Genomic DNA, 19,879 nt, shown 5'->3' on the forward strand with positions numbered 1-19,879 from the left:
GTCTCGATCTCCTGACCTCGTGATCCGCCCGTCTCGGCCTCCCAAAGTGCTGGGATTACAGGCTTGAGCCACCGCGCCCGGCCAGGGCTTGTGCTTTTGGTGGTGGTGGTGGTGGTGGTGGTAGACTTTGTGATCGGAAATACCGTGAAAGTCAAGTACCACCTGGGCATCGGGGCTTGCCAAGGAACGGGCCAGGTCCCTCTTTTCTGTGCTTTCTGTGCACGGGCACCTGGTGCCCTCTTGTGGCCAAAGTCTCTCGCGACGACCCGCTCTGTATGGACTTCAGGCAAAGGTGGGTTTTAGGCTAGGAGTGCTGGGGAGGCTTGTTTTGAGTTCGGGTTTTGTTTGTTGTTCGGTGGGGTGTGGGTAGTGGAAGGTGCTGTCTAGCTAAGCACACCCCACAGGCAGCGGTCAGTCTCACAGCCTCTCTCATCACAGCTACTGGCTGTTTCCCTGAGCCCAGCCCTGCGGGCCCTTGGGTGGGGAAGGGTATAGTTACAGAAACAAGCGGAAGCCTCCGTGGTGAGCAAGGAGAGCTCCCCTCCCTGTCCATGGAGGGGCAGTGCTGCCGCGGTGTCCGGTATGGTCCTTAAGACCACCTGGCTCTCCCCATAGCAACAGCGGCGGGAGCGGGAGCAGCGGAAGCTGCAGGAGAAGGAGCAGCAGCGGCGGCTGGAGGACATGCAGGCTCTGCGGCGGGAGGAGGAGCGGCGGCAGGCGGAGCGCGAGCAGGTAGAGCGCCGCACCCACATCCCTGCCCTCCCGCCCGCTCCTGCTGCCTGCCGCCCCTGCTCCCCGTACCCTTCCCCCTTCTCTCCCCCCCACCCAGATTCCTCCTATCTTTTCTAGCTTCACTCTTTCTCTCTGTTTTCTCCCACCCTTCAACCCCAACCCTGGCCCCCTCCCTCCTCCTTCCCTGCCTCATTCCCATCTCTTTACCCCATCCCTGACTCTCCCTGGCCCCGTCCTCATCCCCCCTCATTCCCTGTGCCCTCTTCTTCCCCATCTGTGCCGCATGGCCCCCCTGGGGCTCACGCCATCCCCTTCCCTACCTCTCTCTTACTCTTCCCCTGCACCCCCTCATCCTCCTCCTGCGGATCCCTTCCTCCTCCTCCAACTCGCTGCTGCTGCCCTCCTCTGCCTCTTCCTCCTTCCCTGCCCTCTGCCCCCCACCCCACACCCCGCCCCCCAGGAATATATTCGTCACAGGCTAGAGGAGGAGCAGCGACAGCTCGAGATCCTTCAGCAACAGCTGCTCCAGGAACAGGCCCTGCTGCTGGTAACGGGCCCCTCAGCGTCCTCCGGGAAGATGCTTTTCAGAGCCTCTTTGCTGGAACGGGATGGGAACACTTCAAGGGAAGGGATTCACCCAAGACATCAAGGGAATACAGCTCCTCCCCAGGCAGCTGGAGAGAAGAGAGGGCATGCCTGCTCTGACTCCCGGGCCGCACTCTGCTGAGCCCTCTCTCCCTACCCTTGGGCCCAGGAGTACAAGCGGAAGCAGCTGGAGGAGCAGCGGCAGTCGGAGCGTCTCCAGAGGCAGCTGCAGCAGGAGCATGCCTACCTCAAGTCCCTGCAGCAGCAGCAACAGCAGCAGCAGCTTCAGAAACAGCAGCAGCAGCAGCTCCTGCCCGGGGACAGGAAGCCCCTGTACCATTATGGTCGGGGCATGAATCCCGCTGACAAACCAGCCTGGGCCCGAGAGGTACTCCCTGCCTCCTTTGCCCCCTGAGACTGCAGTCCCACTGCCTGAGGCCTGGAGAGCCACAAGAAGTGGCTGTTCACAGTAGCAGGCACCGAGCAGGGGAAAGGAGCACACAGCACAGCACAGCACAGGAGTGGTCAGGGCAGGTGGGACCCTCAGTTTTGAGAACAGGGAGGCAAGAGCTGGCCTGCTTGACATCCCTTCACATCACAGGTAGAAGAGAGAACAAGGATGAACAAGCAGCAGAACTCTCCCTTGGCCAAGAGCAAGCCAAGCAGCACGGGGCCTGAGCCCTCCATCGCCCAGGCCTCCCCCGGACCTGCAGGACCCCTTTCCCAGACTCCTCCTATGCAGCGGCCGGTGGAGCCCCAGGAGGGACCGCACAAGGTGAGTCTCTCCCCACTCGTGTCTTAATGCAGACACAGGCAGCTTTGCTCAGAGCGAAGGTGCACACACACACACACACCTGCTCAGCCCTGAGCCAGGATTACAGAGCACAGGCTATGTGGACACTCACCTGCTTCTTGCTGCCTGTGTCTGTCCTGACTCAGCTGTCCTCAGGCTCAAGGAACCCCTTGTCCTTCAGTGGAGGAATTCCGGGGCAACTAAAGTCCCTTCCCACCTCAGACCCCGATTTGCAGGTGGGGACCTGCCATGGAGCAGGCAGCCCACCCTCCCTGGTCTCTCCCTGCAGAGCCTGGTGGCACACCGGGTCCCACTGAAGCCATATGCAGCACCTGTACCCCGATCCCAGTCCCTGCAGGACCAGCCCACCCGAAACCTGGCTGCCTTCCCAGCCTCCCATGACCCCGACCCTGCCATCCCTGCACCCACTGCCACGCCCAGTGCCCGAGGAGCTGTCATCCGCCAGAATTCAGACCCCACCTCTGAAGGACCTGGCCCCAGCCCGAACCCCCCAGCCTGGGTCCGCCCAGATAACGAGGCCCCCCCCAAGGTAAGGACAGCCTGCGGGCCCAGGGAAAAGCAAGGAACTAGTCATGAGGAGAAGGAGGGCAGTGAAGGAGCCGCACGGGGAAGAGTACAGGGCGGAAAGCCACAGAAAGCTAGGGCGCTGCCCAGCAGGGCTCAGCCGTCCAGCTGAGGAGGCAACGTGGAGGTGTGGCATTGATCCCCCTGGGGAGCGTGGGAACGGAGAAACGCCCAGGGTGTTTCGGGGCCGCTAAGGGGCAGACTTTGCGAATTAGAACTGCAGTTCCAACCATCTCCCAGCTTCATAACCTGGGACGTATTCACTAACTTCCCTGAACCTCAGTTTTCGCATCCATCAAAGTGAGGAGCTCACCTCTCAGAGGTGAGGCTTAAACGTTTGTCTCTGAAGTGCCCATCGCAGCGGCAGCTCGCAGCACGTGGACTTCTCTCCACAGGTACCTCAGAGGACCTCATCTATCGCCACTGCCCTTAACACCAGTGGGGCCGGAGGATCCCGGCCAGCCCAGGCAGTCCGTGCCAGGTAATGCCTGGGTAGGGCAATGCCTGGGTGAGGTCTGAGGGCAGCCTAGGGAATAGGGGGGCATAGGGACTTTACCAGCCTACCCACCTAGGGGTGGGCAAGCCCCAGCCCCATCACCTCAGCGCCCCCCCCCCCCCCCCCCCCCGGGGCGCGGGCAACCCCCCCCCCCATCCCCCCCGCCCCCCCCCCCCCGCCCCCTCGGCACCCCTGTGCTCCCTTCACAGACCTCGCAGCAACTCCGCCTGGCAAATCTATCTGCAAAGGCGGGCAGAGCGGGGCACCCCAAAGCCTCCAGGGCCCCCTGCTCAGCCCCCTGGCCCGCCCAACGCCTCTAGGTAATGGAGTCGTCCCCCGACTCACTCCCACCTCTCACTTCTGCCACCTGCCTCCCTGGTGATGGCTCCCTCTGCAGCGCAGCTCAGCACCCCAGAGAGGGGAGCACCCTGCCTCCCTGACCCTGACTCTGCCCTCAACAGTAACCCCGACCTCAGGAGGAGCGACCCTGGCTGGGAACGCTCGGACAGTGTCCTCCCAGCCTCTCACGGGCACCTCCCCCAGGCTGGCTCACTGGAGCGGAACCGCGTGGGAGGTACGTGAGCCAGGGCTGGGCAGCCTGCTCTGGGCCTGGAGCCTTATCAGGATGGACCCTGCCTTTGGTGGCTTTGGACTGGGACACCCACAGGGATAGGGAGGACCTGCGTGGGTATGGAACTTGGGGCTGAGTTCTGGGGCTCAGGGGCAAGGGGTCAGCCCAGGTGTGGGCTTGAGGCCATCCCTTGTCCAGGCATCAGTGACCTTTCTTCTTCCGCCCTGCCGTGTCCAGCCTCCTCCAAACTGGACAGCTCCCCAGTGCTCTCTCCTGGGAATAAAGCCAAGCCCGACGACCACCGCTCACGGCCAGGCCGGCCCGCAGTGAGTCGCCTGGTGGCCGGCACCGCCTGCCTCATCCTCGTTTGGGGCTTAGCCCCAGGGAGCTGGGTGTCAGGGGTGGGGTCTCTGCGGATCTACTGGGAAGGGCTGTGGGGATGGAGGGACTGGTGCTTCTCATGCTACTAACCTTTTCTAACCTCTCTCCTAACTTCTCTCCTGGCTCTTTCTTCCCCTGCGGCCCCTCCCAGAGCTATAAGCGAGCAATTGGTGAGGTTAGTGAGATGGGCCTGCTTGTGGGGGCCCCTCCTGTCACCCTGCTGGGGTGTCCCAGCACCCTTTGTCTGCCTCCACCCAGGCCCACCTTCTCCCTGCCCCTCACGTGGCTCCTCCCTGCAGGACTTCGTGTTGCTGAAAGAGCGGACGCTGGACGAGGCCCCTCGGCCTCCCAAGAAGGCCATGGACTACTCATCGTCCAGCGAGGAGGTGGAGAGCAGTGAGGATGACGAGGAGGAAGGCGAAGGCGGGCCATCAGAGGGGAGCAGAGACACCCCTGGGGGCCGGTACGGCATCGGGAGTGGGGCCCTCCCACTCCAAAGCACAGGGAGGGAGGGGAAGTGGCAGTGGGGGAGAGGTAGGGCTTTGGGGCAAGTCTGAAGGAGAACAGCGCCCTTCTCTAGGGCGTGGGGTGAGGGTGCAGGTTCGTGTCTCTCTCCCGCTGCCCTGTGTGTTGTGGGGTGGCCTCTTCAAGTGCCTGTCTGCTCCTGTGCCAGCCTGCCCTGTGTGCCATGCAGGGAAGCACCTCACGGTGGAACAGGGACTACCCGGTGAGGGTGGAGCAGGTTGTGTTTTGAATAGAGACAAAAGCCTGGGCTCTGGCTGCCCTCTGCTGCCTTTGGCACTTCTGTGGCCACGGGCAGGACCTGGAGAGGCCCCACCTTGCTCTCTCACAGCAGCGATGGGGATACAGACAGCGTCAGCACCATGGTGGTCCACGACGTCGAGGAGATCACCGGGACCCAGCCCCCCTACGGGGGCGGCACCATGGTGGTCCAGCGTGTGAGTGAGCCTCCGCTGCCTCCCCTGTACCTGTGTGTGCCCTCCTCAGCCCCGTGCCGACCCTGCCCTCTGTCCTGTAGACCCCTGAAGAGGAGCGGAACCTGCTGCATGCTGACAGCAACGGGTATACAAACCTGCCTGACGTGGTCCAGCCCAGCCACTCACCCACCGAGAACAGCAAAGGCCAAAGCCCGCCCTCGAAGGATGGGAGCAGTGACGTAAGTGGGCCAGGGGCAGGTCCGCTGGGAGAGAAGAGCCGTGGCGGTGGGCAGGAGGTGTGGGTGCTGGGTCACAGCGGAGGATGGGGCGGAGCGCTGGGAGCGGCGGTGGGCAGGAGGTGTGGGTGCTGGGTCACGGCAGAGGATGGGGCGGAGCACTGGGAGCTGGACAATGGGGGTGCCAGTTGGGGAGCTGGAGCCTGGGGACAGCAGCAGGGGCAGGGCCGCAGCTGGACTTGCACTTCTTTGCCTGACTGCTGCCCCCCCACCACAGTACCAGTCTCGTGGGCTGGTAAAGGCCCCTGGCAAGAGCTCGTTCACGATGTTTGTGGATCTGGGGATCTACCAGCCTGGAGGCAGTGGGGACACCATCCCCATCACAGGTGAGGAGGGGAGGCAGACCTGCCGTGAGGCCGGGTCCGGGGCAGCCTGGAGGGAGCACGGCGGTCTTGAGACGCAGCCTCACAAAGCATAGCCGCAGGACCTCTCTTGGGCCCTAGCACCTGCCCGGGCAGAGACAAGGAAGGGCCTCTGCGACCCCTCCGCAGGAGAGGAAATGCTCAGAGTAGCCAGGGGACCTGGGCAAAGACTCAAAGCTAGCAAGTGACAGAAATGGGACTTGAGCCAGGCCTTCTGACTCAAAAGAGGGGTCCAGCACTCTATCCCCCTCTCCCATGCACCCCTTCTCCTCCCATCTTTCTCCTTTCTGTGTATTATGAGGCGCCAAGACCTGATAGAGGGGACGGAGGTAGACAGACATGGGGTGAGAAGCTGCAGCCCCTCCTCCCGCCTCCTCCTCCTCTGGCAGCCCTAGTGGGTGGAGAGGGCACTCGGCTCGACCAGCTGCAGTACGACGTGAGGAAGGGCTCTGTGGTCAACGTGAATCCCACCAACACCCGGGCCCACAGTGAGACCCCTGAGATCCGGAAGTACAAGAAGCGATTCAACTCTGAGATCCTGTGTGCAGCCCTTTGGGGTAAGCCAGGGCAGGGATAGCTGAGGGGGCTCTGGCATGGCTCCCGTGCTCCTGGTTAGGCGAGGGCCTGGCTGAGCCTCTGACCTGCCCAAGGGCTCCTGTTGCAGGGGTCAACCTGCTGGTGGGCACAGAGAACGGGCTGATGTTGCTGGACCGAAGTGGGCAGGGCAAGGTGTACGGACTCATTGGGCGGCGACGCTTCCAGCAGATGGATGTGCTGGAGGGGCTCAACCTGCTCATCACCATCTCAGGTACAGGTGCGGCGAGTGGGGGAGGGAGGAGGGGCTCAGCTCCCTGGCGCTGTCACCGTCTTCTCCCGGGGAGGAGGGCAGCCTTGGTCCAGGCACTGGAAGGTGGAGCCGCTCTTTCTCACCCCTTGTGGCATGCCGACAGAGGAGGCCGGGGCGGTGGCAGCCGGGCCTCAGATGAGAATGGGGGGTGTGTCTGTCTGTCCGTCCCTCAGGGAAAAGGAACAAACTGCGGGTGTATTACCTGTCTTGGCTCCGGAACAAGATTCTGCACAACGACCCAGAAGTGGAGAAGAAGCAGGGCTGGACCACCGTCGGGGACATGGAGGGCTGCGGGCACTACCGTGTCGGTGAGGATGTCCCGGCTGAGTGGCCAGCGCATATTTGTTCATGGAGAGAGAGAAATGGGCCTGGGTCTAATGGCTGAGACAGCTTGGGAGCCAGGGACTTGGGGCCTGGGTGGGGCAGTGTAGTGACAGACCACGGGGAGGCGCCCGTGGCCCAAGAAGGGAAGCCTCAGCATCCCTCTTCTCTCTGGCCTCCAGTGAAATACGAGCGGATTAAGTTCCTGGTCATCGCCCTCAAGAGCTCCGTGGAGGTGTATGCCTGGGCCCCCAAACCCTACCACAAATTCATGGCCTTCAAGGTAACCCCGGCCTCGGCCCCTAGCACCATCTGGAGTCCCAGCGCCTCTCCCTGTGCCGCTGAGCCCTCCTCTCCTCCGCTCCTCCGCAGTCCTTTGCCGACCTCCCTCACCGCCCTCTGCTGGTCGACCTGACAGTAGAGGAGGGGCAGCGGCTCAAGGTCATCTATGGCTCCAGTGCTGGCTTCCATGCTGTGGATGTCGACTCGGGGAACAGCTATGACATCTACATCCCTGTGCACGTGAGCTTGGCGGGGCTGCTGGAGGAGTGGGTTCGCCCAGTCTGGGCACCAGACACGGAGACTCCAGCCCACCTCCTTCTCCCCAGATCCAGAGCCAGATCACGCCCCACGCCATCATTTTCCTCCCCAACACTGACGGCATGGAGATGCTGCTGTGCTACGAGGACGAGGGTGTCTACGTCAACACGTACGGGCGGATCATTAAGGACGTGGTGCTGCAGTGGGGAGAGATGCCCACCTCTGTGGGTGAGTGAGCTGCCGCCCTCCCGGCCACATGCCCCTGAGGTGGCCCCAGGGTGCAGCCTGCTCAGCCCCTCACCTGTTTCCCCCACAGCCTACATCTGCTCCAACCAGATAATGGGCTGGGGTGAGAAAGCCATTGAGATCCGCTCTGTGGAGACGGGCCACCTGGACGGGGTCTTCATGCACAAACGAGCCCAGAGGCTCAAGTTCCTGTGTGAGCGGAACGACAAGGTGGGAGTCTCCTTCCCTCTGAAAGCCCTGCCGTCCCGGCTGCCATGACCCCAGGCCCCGGGCAGAGGTCTGGGGAGAGGATGGTCGTGGTGTCTCCCTGAAAGCGGGCCCCTCTGGGAGTTCAGAAGCCACTGCCACTGCCCTGCACTCCCTTCAGTTCTGAGGACTTTCCAGCTGCTGCCCAGGGGGCTGGTAGTGCACCCTCCCCCCTAACGTCCTGGCCTTCCCTCTGGGTGAGGGGCACTGAGAGCCTCCTCCTGCAGTCTCTCTTCCCCCTCGCCTCTTCTGCCACCCCCCCTTCTTCCCTTCTCCCCGCTTCTTCCCCTCTCCCAGTTAATTGAGACCCCCGACCCAGCCCTTGGTAACTTCTTCTCTTGCCCCACCCAGGTGTTTTTTGCCTCAGTCCGCTCTGGGGGTAGCAGCCAAGTTTACTTCATGACTCTGAACCGTAACTGCATCATGAACTGGTGACGGGGCCCTGGGCTGGGGCTGTCCCACACTGGACCCAGCTCTCCCCCTGCAGCCAGGCTTCCTGGGCCGCCCCTCTTTCCCCTCCCTGGGCTTTTGCTTTTACTGGTTTGATTCACTGGAGCCTGCTGGGAACGTGACCTCTGACCCCTGATGCTTTCGTGATCACGTGACCATCCTCTTCCCCAACATGTCCTCTTCCCAAAACTGTGCCTGTCCCCAGCTTCCGGGGAGGGACACAGCTTCCCCTTCCCAGGAATTGAGTGGGCGTAGCCCCTCCCCCCTTTTCTCCATTTAAGAGGAGAGTGCTTGGGGCTTGACCCCCTTACCCCACTGCTGCTGACTGGGCAGGGCCCTGGACCCCTTTATTTGCACGTCAGGGGAGCCGGCTCCCCCCTTGAATGTACCAGACCCTGGGGGGGGTCACTGGGCCCTAGATTTCTGAGGGGTCACCAGCCACTCCAGGGGCAGGGACCATTTCTTCATTTTCTGAAAGCACTTTAATGATTCCCCTTCCCCCAAACTCCAGGGAATGGAGGGGGGACCCCGCCAGCCAAAACATTCCCCCCTTTCCCAACCCCCATCTCCTCCTCTTCTAGCCCATGCCCTTCCCCGGTGGAGGGAGGGAGCAGGGAGCCCTCACTCTCCACGCCCCTTGCTTGCATCTGTATATAGTGTGAGCAGCAAGTAACCCTCCTCCTCCCTCCCCCCCCCCACCCCTCCTCAATGTAGTGGCCTTGGATATCCTGTTTGTTAATAAAGACAATTCAACCAGCTCCCACCATGCAGGCCCCATTCTGCTTTCTCTCAGTCCTGTATACTAGGCAGAGAGAGCCTCCAGGGTGCAGAAGCAAGGGGCAGGGTGGGCTGGGATCTGCAATGAGTGAGCGTCATGGGGGTGGGATGGGCAGTGCTGGGCCAAGAAAGCCTAGAAGAAATGACTGCAGGAGGACCAGGGCAGCCTCAGCACTAAACCTGTGGGCCAGAGGGCCACCGGCACTGAAGGGGTTTGGTTCCCACCAGCTCCAGCTAGAGCCAGGCCAGGAAAGAAGAGGGTTTCCTGGCTCCAGCCTCCCTATGTGCAAGTCCTGCAAAGGGGTCTTCTGTTTGGCTATGAGATGAACAGAGGTAGCTGGCAGCCTCCAGAGTCCCCTGGGGCTGGGCCTGAGAAAGGCTGGGAGGTCAGCAAGGCTGAATGAAGGGCAGTCCTTGCTTTCTGGAACACTGGCACCTGAGAGCCTGTGTGAATCCTTTCCTCCTGCTGACCCCTGGACTGGGGCCAGGCCTACACACACCAAGGGGGGGGGGGGACACACACCAAGGGGGGGGCACACACCATTCTTCTTGTAAAGTTCACAAAATACAGATTGATCAGCAGTGAGAAGGGATCATAATGCCGTGGTGGCGGCAGCCTACTTTTTCAAAATCAGTTTCCTACTGGAGATGGGTGGGAAGTTGAAGTCGCTGCGCGCTAAGGCTGGATACACGGCGGGTACGGGAGATCAGGCACTCGGTTGAAGTAGGCCCCGAGGAAGATGAGGCTGGAGCCCACGCTGAAGAGCACCAGAGCGGCCCAGAAGCAGACGTTGTCAAGGGCATTCCCCATGCGCACCCAGTCGGACACTTCCTGGGGAAGGGTTGGCACAGTCAGTAAAGAGGCAGCTGCTGGAGCCAGCTGCATGGGAGACAGTGGGAGGCCTCTCCCGTCCCACCTCGCCGGTGGCCTCCTGATCTCTCGTGCTCTCGGCCACGAAGTTCACGGCATCCACACAGCAGCGGACCTCGGGGGCGGCGGCGCCCAGGCTCTGGCAGAAGGCAGCTGGCGGGGAAAACAGCGGGGTGGGCCGTTAGGAGCCTCCCCCGGGGCAGGCACCCCCCGCAGCCCGCCGGGCCACTGTGCTCACCCGTCCAGGTCCCGTGCCGGTGCCTCTGCCCCTCAAACACGAGCTCGCTCCGTGGCTTTTTTAGTATCAGCTCCTCCGCGCGGAGCAATAAGCCCACCGACGACGCCCGCCTTGGAGGCGAGGCGGCTCGAGGAGCCTCGGGGGGCGGCGGGGAGCCCAGCAGGCGCGGCAGCAACTCCAGGAGAACCTGGGGTAGAGGCGGGGCTTAGGAGGCGGGGTTAGTAGTAAGCTCCACCCCCACCCGGGCCGCACCGCCCCCTCCGCGCTTACGTGGCGCAGCCGCGGGGACACAGCGTGGGTGGTGGGCGTCCGCAGGGACACGTTGAGCACGATGACGCAATTCATGACAATGAGCGTGGCGACCACCATGACGAAAATAAGGAACCTGAGGAGCCCGGAATGCGTGACGACACCGCTCCCCCTCCCAGCTACGGAAGACGCCGCGCGCTCTCTGACCTCACAAACACCGCTTCTCTTGGCACGGGTTGGTTATGCCCTCCAGCTGCGCCCCCTGCGCGACAACAGACGCGTCCCCCAGCCCTTCTCCCGTCCTACCACTTGTGGCAGCCATGAAGGGAACCCCCAGCTCCCTGGACACCCTGATGTGGATCTACCACTTCCACAGCTCCACCGAGGTGAGGCTACACCCGCCGAGGGCGGCACCTCGAGACCTTCTGGGTAGGTCTCCTGCGCGCCCTGTGACACTTGCCCTGCTACTCTACTGCTCTGCTACTCTACTGCTCTGCTCCTTCTCCAGGTGGCCCTCCAGCCCCCGCTTCTGTCTTCCCTGGAACTCTCTGTGGCCGCAGCCCATGAATATCTGGAACAGAGGTTCAGAGAGCTGAAGTCCCTGGAGCCACCGGAGCCGAAGATGCAGGGGATGCTGCCTGCCCCGAAGCCCACCCTGGGGCTGGTGTTAAAAGAAGCCACAGCCAGCCTCGTGAGCTTCGGCGCTACCTTGTTAGAGGTGGGGTACTGGAGGGCTCAGGATACGCGGCGATCGGGCAGCGGAAACAGGGGCCTCTGCCTCCCCGCTAACCCCTGTGCTCCCAATGCAGATCTCAGCCCTGTGGCTGCAGCAGGAGGCGCGGCGACTAGACAGCAGCGCAGGCCCAGCCCCAGACGGCGGGGATCCGGGTGCAGCTCTGAGCCGGGTAGCCCAGGCCGCGGAGCAGGGGATTCGGCAAGCTGGGGCTGCGGTGGGCGCCGGCGCCCGGCTTCTAGTCCAGGGAGCGTGGCTATGCCTGTGTGGACGGGGTCTGCAGGGGTCTGCCTCATTCCTGCGACAGTGGCAACAGGAGCTAGGCCTCGGAATCCCCGGAGAACCGGTGAGCTCGGGATGCGGGGTGAGTTGGGGGCCAGAGGCGGCGGGGCTAGGGAGGCACTGAGCCGGACCGTCCCTCAACAGAGCTACTCAGGAGACCTCCAGGTGACATCCAGCAGCAGTGAGGAGGACGGCGGACCAGGGACTCCATCCCCGTCCCAGCCCCACCCGGCGTCCGAATAAAGCCCAGGGCGGGGCGAGACTGCCAGAGCTTCTCCCGGGGTCTCCGGGTTTTGGCCACGCCCCCACCTGACAACCCCCCCCCCGGCCCCGCCCTTCGCACTGGCCACACCCCCGGGGGGTCACCGCCCAGACATGCTCCGCCCTCACCTGCCCAGGAGCGGCACGCTCAGAGACGTCTCTGGAATTTTCTGGGCAATGAGGAACAAGAAGACGGTCTGGGCAAGCAGGACGTTGATGGAGACCGTGCATTTCTGGCCGCCGGCTGGAGGGAGAGCCGGTGAGAGCGGGCCCCGCCTCCCGGGAGCGAGCCTGGGTTTGGGTGTGGGTTCGGGGCCACTGCTTACCCTGCGCCGGCAGGAAGTAGGCGAGAAGCACCAGGCCCGAGATGAGCACACAGGGCACGATGATGTTAATGACGTAGAAGAGCGGCTTCCGGCGGATGATGAGCGAGTAGATGACGTCAGTCTCCCCTGGGCCGTCGGTGGCGCCACTGTTGTGGCGGCGGATCACCCCCGGGCAGAAATCGATGGCCCACTCGCCGTTCTCTGCGGGACGCGGGCAGGGTCAGCCAGCTGACAGCGGGCTGAAGAGGAGGCTGTGGCTGTCTGCACCAGGGTCATGGGCCGTCAGGATGGGGGCAATTCGGGCAGAAAAGGGCATTCTCGTTGACGGTATGGAAAGCCGGAAGGCAGGACTAGAGTAACAATCAAGAATGATTTCAGGACGGGGGTAAGCTAAACCCGCTTGCGGAAGTCATCCTCCAGTGGCGTTGGTCTGGGGCAAGCCCACCCTGGAAGTCCCCTCTCTGGACCCCGTCTAGAAGCGGGTTTTTCTGGGCAGGCGGGGGCTTCACCAGTATAGGCCTCAGTGTCGATGTCGATCTTGTTGATGGTCTCGCCGTTGTCGTCCACGGCAAAGGTGAACTCCACTTCTTCGGCATTGTACGTCTGAGAGCTGCGGAGCCAGGGCCGGGAGCCCACGCCACAAGCTCTGACCCAGGCCCCAGCCTCAGACCCAGCCCTGGAAGCTGGGATCTAGCGGGGCCGCGAGGCCCCACCCCTTCACCCAAACCCAGCCCGCGCGCCTCTGTTCCCACCTCTACCTCGGGCCCGCTCCAGCGTCCCACCCTGTGCCTACAACTGGCCCCGCCTCCAGAGTGAAGCCCCGCCCCGAGGGCGGTGCTCCCGTTTGGCCCCGCCCCCACACAGGCCCCTCCCATAACCGTCCGGGCCTCGGAGTAACTCTTCCCACCGGAAAATAAGCGAACAGTTCTGCCAATCGAAGGGGAAGTAGGTGACCTCCACGGCGCAGACGCTGCGGTAGATGGCCGGAGGCAACCACGTCACGGAGCCGTCCTCGTAGATCAGCACATTGGCGTCGTAGGCCACGCCGAACTGGCCATCAATACTGTGGGCTCGGGGAAACCGAGCTTTTTGCACAGATCTGCACCCTCTCGGAGTACCCCCCCCTTTCCCAACCAAGTCCAGCCCGCACCCCAGGCCGGCTTCCCTCCAGCCTGGCGTCCGGCCCGGTTCTCACTTGTTTTCCAGCACAATCTCTGGCAGCCACACGAGTTCTGAAGGGACTCGCAGAATTTCTATGCCCCCAAAGTCGTCCTTGCTGTAGTTGAGTCGGTAATCCTGCCAATCCTAAGCGGTGGGGGACGGAAGGACGCGTACCCTGCATCTCCCACCTGGCGTTGCCTGGGAGGGGTTTGGGGGAAAAGGAGTCCCCTGGACAAGACCTAACACTGTTCCCCAGATTTGACTCACGATTCCAATCCAGACGCTAGTGGTGAGAGTCTCCTCTTTTTCATTCTGCACATGGGAGATGGGGATGATTGAAGTGAGGTTTCAGGGCCAGAAGTGAGCTTTAGGACCAAGCTCAGCGGTTGGGGCCAGAAGTGGGATTTTTGGCTTGTGATGAGGGTGGGGATATCTTACCAGTGAGATGAGATTCGTCAGGGTGACCTTGAGGCTGATGGTGACAGTATCCTCAGGCTCCCGCACTGGCCGGCTTCCTGAGTCATAGTTGTCGAAGAGATGGTGATAAAGACGCAGTTCCTCGTTCTTCCCCACACTGCTGCCTGCGATGGGGTCAAGCAGGAAGGGTCACTGGCAATAATGAAGAGGCTGAATCTCCTCTCTGCTTCCCCTGGGTCCTCACAGGCCTCCGAGGCTGTGTATTATCCGTATCTGTCTCCTAAACCAATTACACTGAGCCTGGGAACCAAATACTGTGTCTCAGTCTTCATCTTGGTCTCTGTCTTTGCCATCCCAGTCCCTTTATGTCAGTATCTGTGTGTGACCAATTGCCTCCCACCCCGGCCCCTGTCCATACCGAGGAGCCCCAAGAGGAGCAGGACCCCAAGAGAAGCCCCTGCCATCCTGCTGCCTGGTTCTCAGGATTATTCTGAGCTCTGGAAAGCTTGGAGGGGGCAGGCCAGGGTGCATGTGTGAGGGGGAGGAGGGTGTTAGTTCCGGGCTGTTAGGGGACTGTCACCTAATCCTCTACTCACTCCTGCTGCAGCTGGGGACATTTTGGCTGCTTCCAGAGGCAGCTGCCCCATCCTGTGTTTCCTGCCCCTGCCCCGCCCCAGTCCAGCGTCCTTTGCCTGGTCTTTGGCCAGCTCCCCAGCCACAGATGTGAGCCTCTCCTGAGAGGCACCTGCAACCACAATCCTAGTAGCAGAGGGGGGGAGATACTGCTTTCAACAGGCACTGATGTCCTTTGAGTAAGCTGCCCTGTGGAGGTGACCCTGCCCGATGAACACATCTGGGGATGTGACACACCCCTTGCCTCCCATTCTCCCCCGCGTGGAACACACACTGTCACCACCCAAGCCCACAATGCCTTTCCTGCCAGCAGAGTGGCAAAAAACAGCCTCCATAAAGACTGATGAAGAGACAGGTGGTCACAGGGGATTGGCCCTGCGGTAACAGGGATTCCACCTAGCAAAGGAGATCATGTAAAGGGCCCACCTCCTTCCACAACCTGATCTCCAGGTTTGCCCATCCCCAGCCCCTCTGGATGTGAGCACCAGAGACTTCTGTTTCTCCTTATCTATCCCTGCTGCCACCTTGTGGTCAAAGATGATAGTACCGTCTTCCCCATCCTACTCTCCTAAACACACACACACACCCCTGATGACACCTTAATTGAGCCTTTCGATTTTTTGAGGCCGAGTCTCGCTCTGTCGAGTTTCACTCTTGTTGACCAGGCTGGAGTACAATGGTGCAATCTCGGCTCACTGCAACCTCTGCCTCCCGGGTTCAAGAGATTCTCCTGCCTCAGCCTCCCGAGTAGCTGGGACTACAGGCACATGCCACCACGCCCAGCTAATTTTTGTATTTTTTTACATAGAGACGGGGTTTCACCATGTTGGCCAGGATGGTCTCGATCTCCTGACCTCATGATCCGCCTGCCTCGGCCTCCCAAAGTGCTGTGATTATAGGCGTGAGCCACCACGCCCAGCCTCGATGTTCCTTTTTTTTTTTTGCAGGGGTTAGGGGGAGAGGATCTCACTCTGTCACCCAGACTGGAGTGCAGTGCCACCATCATAGTTGACTGTAGCCTCTGAAACTCCTGGGCCGAAGCGATCCTCCTGCCCCAGCTTCCCAAAGGGTTAGGATTACAGGCATGAGCCACCACGCCTGGCCTCAGTGTTTCTTAATGCCTTCTTGAACCATTTTAATCACCTGGAGGGGGTCTTATTTTAAATGCAGATTCCTAAGCTCCATTCCCAGAGAATTCTGATTTCGGGACTAGGGTGCCGGGAATCTGTATTTTTAGGAAACTGTCCAGGTGTTCCTTGTGAGGTAGGAGGGGCTGGCCTAAGCCTATTTTCTGCTTACACCTCACTTCCTCACAGCAGTCCAGCAAAGCGATGATCACTGTCCTGAACGAAAGGGGATGCTGGCCGGGCGCAGTGGCTCACGCCTGTAATCCCAGCACTTTGGGAGGCCGAGACGGGTGGATCACGAGGTCAGGAGATCGAGACCATCCTGGCTAACATGGTGACACCCCGTCTCTACTAAAAAATACAAAAAACTGGCTGGGCGAGGTGGCGGGCGCCTGTAGTCCCAGTTACTTGCGAGGCTGAGGCAGGAGAACGGCATAAACCCGGGAGGCGGAGCTTGCAGTGAGCTGAGATCCGGCCACTGCACTCCAGCCTGGGCGGCAGAGCGAGACTCCGTCTCAAAAAAAAAAAAAAAAAAAAAGGGGATGCTGTGTTTATTTTATCCTGCACAAAACACTTTCAGGGCCATCACTTTGGAATCTCCTTCCCCCACCTATGCGGTAGGTCATTATCACCTCCACGTTACAAGCGAGGACACACCAATGAACAGAGTGTCCATGGGGCTCCTTGTCCATTTCCCACACATGCGTAAAGCCTCTGTGTCCACTCCCCACGATTTCCATTTCAGACTCCCTTTCTGGGTCTCTCTTTTTTTTTTTTTTTCTTTTTTTTTGAGACGGAGTCTCGCTCTGTCGCCCAGGCTGGAGTGCAGTGGCCAGATCTCAGCTCACTGCAAGCTCCGCCTCCCGGGTTTACACCATTCTCCTGCCTCAGCCTCCCGAGTAGCTGGGACTACAGGCGCCCACCACCTCGCCCGGCTAATTTTTTGTATTTTTTAGTAGAGACGGGGTTTCACCGTGTTAGCCAGGATGGTCTCGATCTCCTGACCTCGTGATCCGCCCGTCTCGGCCTCCCAAAGTGCTGGGATTACAGGCTTGAGCCACCGCGCCCAGCCTTTCTGGGTCTCTTTAACCCAGCTCATCTCCTTGCATGTGGCTGGTACGTGGACTAACTCTCGAGTCTGTGCTGCTGCTTATTCCACAGCCTCCGGGTCAAGGCTTGGGACAATAATTGTGATAAATGCAAGTATTTATTCAAACATTAATGGACACCTACAAAGTTCCCCCTTACAGGGCTGGGTGCTGTGGTTATTGAGATGGATAAAACAAGCCTCAAGGAATTATCATCTAATGACAGAGACCTGTCAACAGCCAGTGACACCACACTATGAGAGGCATAAAAAAAAAAAAAAAACCAGGGGCTATGGAAGCCGTAGCTAGGGTGAACCAGATCTGTCAGAAAAGCAAGGTTTTGGCCAGGCACAGTGGCTCATGCCTGTAATCCTAACTATTTGAGAGGCCAAGGCTGGAGGATCATTGAGCCCAGGAGTTCGGGACCAGCCTGGGCAACACAGTGAGACCCCCATCTCTACAAAAATAAATTAACAACAAAAAAATTAGCCAGGCATCAAGGTACATGCCTGTAGTCCCAGGTACTTAGGAGGCTGAGGTGGGAGAATTGGTTGACCCTAAGAGATCAAGGACGCAGTGAGCTATGATCACACCACTGCACTCCAGCCTGGGTGACAAGCAAGACCCTACCTCAAAAAAAAATGAAGTTTCTGGCCAGATGCGGTGGCTCACGCCTGTAATCCCAGCACTTTGGGAGACCGAGGCAGGTGGACCACCTGAAATCAAGAGTTCGAGACCAGTCTGGCCAACATGGTGAAACCCCATCTCTACTAAAAACACAAAAATCAGCTGGGTGTGGTGGCCGGCGCCCGTAATCCCAGCTACTTGGGAGGCTGAGGCAGGAGAATCACTTGAACCCAGAAGGCGGAGGTTGCAGTGAGCTGAGATCGTGCCACTGCACTCCAGCCTGGGTGACACAGCGCGACTCCATCTCAAAACACAAAAAAATGAAGTTTCTCCTTGGTTTCCTGTAGTCTTGCACATGGACTGGAACCCACTGGACCAGTATCAGAGACCAAGGCAGCTCTAGGGCCTGTTCCCCGATCTCTCTGTCTCCGCTGCTCTGTCCGCTCTCTGCTCCTCTCACTTCGTCAACACTGCCCATTCCCCCTACTCCGCATGTTCCCTTCCTACAGTGTAGTTTCTCCTTTCTCATCGCCTGTGCATCATTTCACCATGGTCTTGGCCCCAGACCAACTTCTTGGCTTCCCTCTGCAGAGGGCAGCAGTTTTGTTCCCGTTGCTACTGCCTGATGCTATGAGACCTTGCGGTGCAGACATGGAAGGAGGGTCATGGGGTTGGCCTAAGACTCTCGTTTAGGATGGATGGTGGATGTGGCAGGCCCTATGACACCACAAGTCCAGTGCCTTTCACCCTCTCCCAACCCAGCCCACTTCTCCTATATGTTTAGCTCCCAACACGGCCTGTCATGATGCCATTCTCACCACTAGAGCTGAAATATATACAAATATATTAAATATAGATAAATCAATACAGTTAATATAAATTCACTCTATCCTCCTCCCCAGCAGGATTCAAACTTGAAATCTTGCTTCCAAAAGTTATTATGAGGAAAAAAAATCTAATAATCTGATCAAAAAGAGGGCAGAAGATTTGAATAGACACTTCTCAAAATAAGACATACAAATGCCAAACAGGTATAAGAAAAGGTGCTCAGCATCATTGGTGATCAGAGAAATGCAAATCAAAACTACAATGAGATAGATATCATCTCATCCAAGTTAAAATGGCTTACATCCAAAAGACAGGCAATAAATGCTGGTGATGGTGTGGAGAAAAGGGAAGCCTCGTACACTGTTGGGAATGTAAATTAGTACAAGCACTATGGAGAACGGGTTGGAGGTTCCTCAAAAAAACTAAAAATTGAGCTCCATATGATCCAGCAATCCTACTGCTGAGTATATGCCTCCCAAAAAGGGAAATCAGGCCGGGCATGATGGCTCATGCCTATAATCCCAGCACTTTGGGAGGCCGAGGCAGGTGGATCACCTGAGGTCAGGAGTTCAAGACTGGTCTGGCCAACGTGGCAAAATCCCATCTCTATTAAAAACACGAAAGTAGCCGGGCATGGTGGCAAGCGCCTGTAATCCCAGCTACTTGGGAGGCTGAAGCAGGAGAATGGCCTGAACCTGGGAGGCGGAGGTTGCAGTGAGCCAAGATCTCTCCATTGCACTCCAGCCTGGGCAGCAATAACGAAACTCCATCTCAAAAAAAAAAAGGCATCAGGATATCGAAGAGATATCTGCAGTCCTCTGTTTGTTGCAGCACTAGAACTAGCTGAGAACGAGCAGCACTACAATGGCTAAGATTTAGAAGAACCTAAGTGTTCATCAACAGATGAGTGGATAGGCCGGGTGCAGTGGCTCAGGCCTATAATACCAGCACTTTGGGAGGCCGAGGTAGGAGGATTACTTCAGCCTGAGAGTTCAAGACCAACCTGGGCAATATAGTGAGACCCTATCTATAAATAAATAAACAAAAATTTAAAAAAACAGATGAATGGGGAACTAAGATCATGCCACTGCACCCTAGCCTGGGAAACAAGAGTGAAAACTCTGTTTAAAAAAAAAAAGAAGAAGAAGAAGAAAACACAAATGAATGGATAAAGAAAATGTGGTGCATATACACAATGGAGCATTATTCAGCCATAACAAAGGATGAGATCCTGTCATTTGCAACAACATGAATGGAACTGGAGATCGCTATGTTAGGTGAAATAAGCCAGGCACAGAAAGACAATATCGCATGCTCTCACTTATTTGTGGGAGCTAAAAATCAAAACAATTGACCTCATGGACATAGAGAGTAGAAGGATGGTTACCAGAGGCTGGCAAGGGTAGTGGGCAGGTAGGCGGATGGTGGGAATGGTTAATGGGTACAAAAAAAATAGAATAAGACCTACTATTTGATAGCACAACAGAGTGACTCCAGTCAATAATAACTTCATTGTACATGTTAAAATCACTTAGAGTGTAATTGCACTGTTTGTAACTCAAAGGATAAATGATTGAGGGAATTTTTTAAAAAGTGATTATGGCGGCCAGGCGCAGTGGCTCAAGCCTGTAATCCCAGCACTTTGGGAGGCCGAGACAGGCAGATCACGAGGTCAGGAGATCAAGACCATCCTGGCTAACACGGTGAAACCCCGTCTCTACTAAAAATTACAAAAACTAGCTGGGTGAGGTGGCGGGCGCCTAGAGTCCCAGCTACTCGGGAGGCTGAGACAGGAGAATGGCGTGAACCCGGGAGGCGGAGCTCGCAGTGAGCTGAGATCCGGCCACTGCACTCCATTCTGGGCGACAGAGC

At 58.9% G+C, this 19,879-nt stretch overlaps 3 protein-coding genes across 20 annotated transcripts in view; 2 read left to right on the top strand and 1 right to left on the bottom strand.

Moving 5' to 3' along the window:
• Nucleotides 1–9,155, top strand: part of MINK1 (misshapen like kinase 1) — a 66,417-nt gene extending 57,262 nt beyond the window's left edge. For 2 of the 16 annotated variants that reach the window (XM_023184515.1, XM_023184517.1), the window contains exons 13-34: nt 616–732; nt 1,193–1,279; nt 1,487–1,705; nt 1,919–2,092; nt 2,400–2,660; nt 3,091–3,176; nt 3,401–3,511; nt 3,653–3,765; nt 4,000–4,088; nt 4,295–4,318; nt 4,443–4,606; nt 4,997–5,102; nt 5,183–5,320; nt 5,595–5,703; nt 6,129–6,296; nt 6,404–6,547; nt 6,760–6,894; nt 7,090–7,190; nt 7,280–7,429; nt 7,516–7,675; nt 7,764–7,903; nt 8,291–9,155. In XM_023184515.1, the coding sequence (XP_023040283.1) occupies nt 616–732; nt 1,193–1,279; nt 1,487–1,705; nt 1,919–2,092; nt 2,400–2,660; nt 3,091–3,176; nt 3,401–3,511; nt 3,653–3,765; nt 4,000–4,088; nt 4,295–4,318; nt 4,443–4,606; nt 4,997–5,102; nt 5,183–5,320; nt 5,595–5,703; nt 6,129–6,296; nt 6,404–6,547; nt 6,760–6,894; nt 7,090–7,190; nt 7,280–7,429; nt 7,516–7,675; nt 7,764–7,903; nt 8,291–8,374 (2,880 nt within the window). In that variant the 3' untranslated portion in view covers nt 8,375–9,155. The remainder of the gene's footprint in view (nt 1–615; nt 733–1,192; nt 1,280–1,486; nt 1,706–1,918; nt 2,093–2,399; nt 2,661–3,090; nt 3,177–3,400; nt 3,512–3,652; nt 3,766–3,999; nt 4,089–4,294; nt 4,319–4,442; nt 4,607–4,996; nt 5,103–5,182; nt 5,321–5,594; nt 5,704–6,128; nt 6,297–6,403; nt 6,548–6,759; nt 6,895–7,089; nt 7,191–7,279; nt 7,430–7,515; nt 7,676–7,763; nt 7,904–8,290) is intronic. The other 14 variants (XM_023184516.1, XM_023184520.1, XM_023184518.1 and 11 more) reach the window with 14 other exon arrangements.
• A 116-nt stretch (nt 9,156–9,271) lies between these two features.
• CHRNE (cholinergic receptor nicotinic epsilon subunit) lies at nt 9,272–14,173 on the bottom strand. Its single transcript, XM_023184535.1, has 12 exons — nt 14,123–14,173; nt 13,726–13,868; nt 13,555–13,599; nt 13,322–13,431; nt 13,034–13,189; nt 12,636–12,736; nt 12,127–12,327; nt 11,930–12,044; nt 10,546–10,660; nt 10,276–10,462; nt 10,084–10,190; nt 9,272–9,998 (listed from the first exon to the last, which is right to left on the bottom strand). Exons 1-12 carry the CDS (start codon nt 14,166–14,168, stop codon nt 9,843–9,845), a joined length of 1,482 nt encoding a protein of 493 aa, XP_023040303.1. The 5' UTR covers nt 14,169–14,173; the 3' UTR covers nt 9,272–9,842.
• C16H17orf107 (chromosome 16 C17orf107 homolog) lies at nt 10,496–14,032 on the top strand. Of its 3 annotated transcripts, XM_023184533.2 has the most exons (4): nt 10,496–10,910; nt 11,033–11,242; nt 11,334–11,603; nt 11,684–14,032. In XM_023184533.2, exons 1-4 carry the CDS (start codon nt 10,767–10,769, stop codon nt 11,780–11,782), a joined length of 723 nt encoding a protein of 240 aa, XP_023040301.1. In that variant the 5' UTR covers nt 10,496–10,766; the 3' UTR covers nt 11,783–14,032. The 3 variants fall into 3 exon arrangements, with proteins under 3 accessions (XP_023040301.1, XP_023040302.1, XP_023040300.1); XM_023184534.2 differs by having other exon boundaries at nt 11,334–11,781; XM_023184532.2 differs by having other exon boundaries at nt 11,033–14,032.
• Nucleotides 14,174–19,879: the final 5,706 nt, after the last annotated feature.

The sequence above is a fragment of the Piliocolobus tephrosceles genome, chromosome 16 (assembly GCF_002776525.5).
Source record: "Piliocolobus tephrosceles isolate RC106 chromosome 16, ASM277652v3, whole genome shotgun sequence".
Taxonomy (NCBI): Eukaryota; Metazoa; Chordata; class Mammalia; order Primates; family Cercopithecidae; genus Piliocolobus; species Piliocolobus tephrosceles.

What these genes read in the sequence shown, in the direction of transcription:
- CHRNE (XM_023184535.1), bottom strand. Translation starts at nt 14,168, where the DNA reads ATGGCAGGGGCTTCTCTTGGGGTCCTGCTCCTCTTGGGGCTCCTCG. An exon ending in AACTGTTCGCTTATTTTCCG is followed by an intron (nt 12,737 to 13,033) that starts GTGGGAAGAGTT and finishes CTGGCTCCGCAG; the next exon opens with CTCTCAGACGTACAATGCCG. An exon ending in AGCGTGCCGCTCCTGGGCAG is followed by an intron (nt 10,661 to 11,929) that starts GTGAGGGCGGAG and finishes CGGGCTCCTCAG; the next exon opens with GTTCCTTATTTTCGTCATGG.
- C16H17orf107 (XM_023184532.2), top strand. Translation starts at nt 10,767, where the DNA reads ATGCCCTCCAGCTGCGCCCCCTGCGCGACAACAGACGCGTCCCCCAGC. An exon ending in ACTTCCACAGCTCCACCGAG is followed by an intron (nt 10,911 to 11,032) that starts GTGAGGCTACAC and finishes CTCCTTCTCCAG; the next exon opens with GTGGCCCTCCAGCCCCCGCT.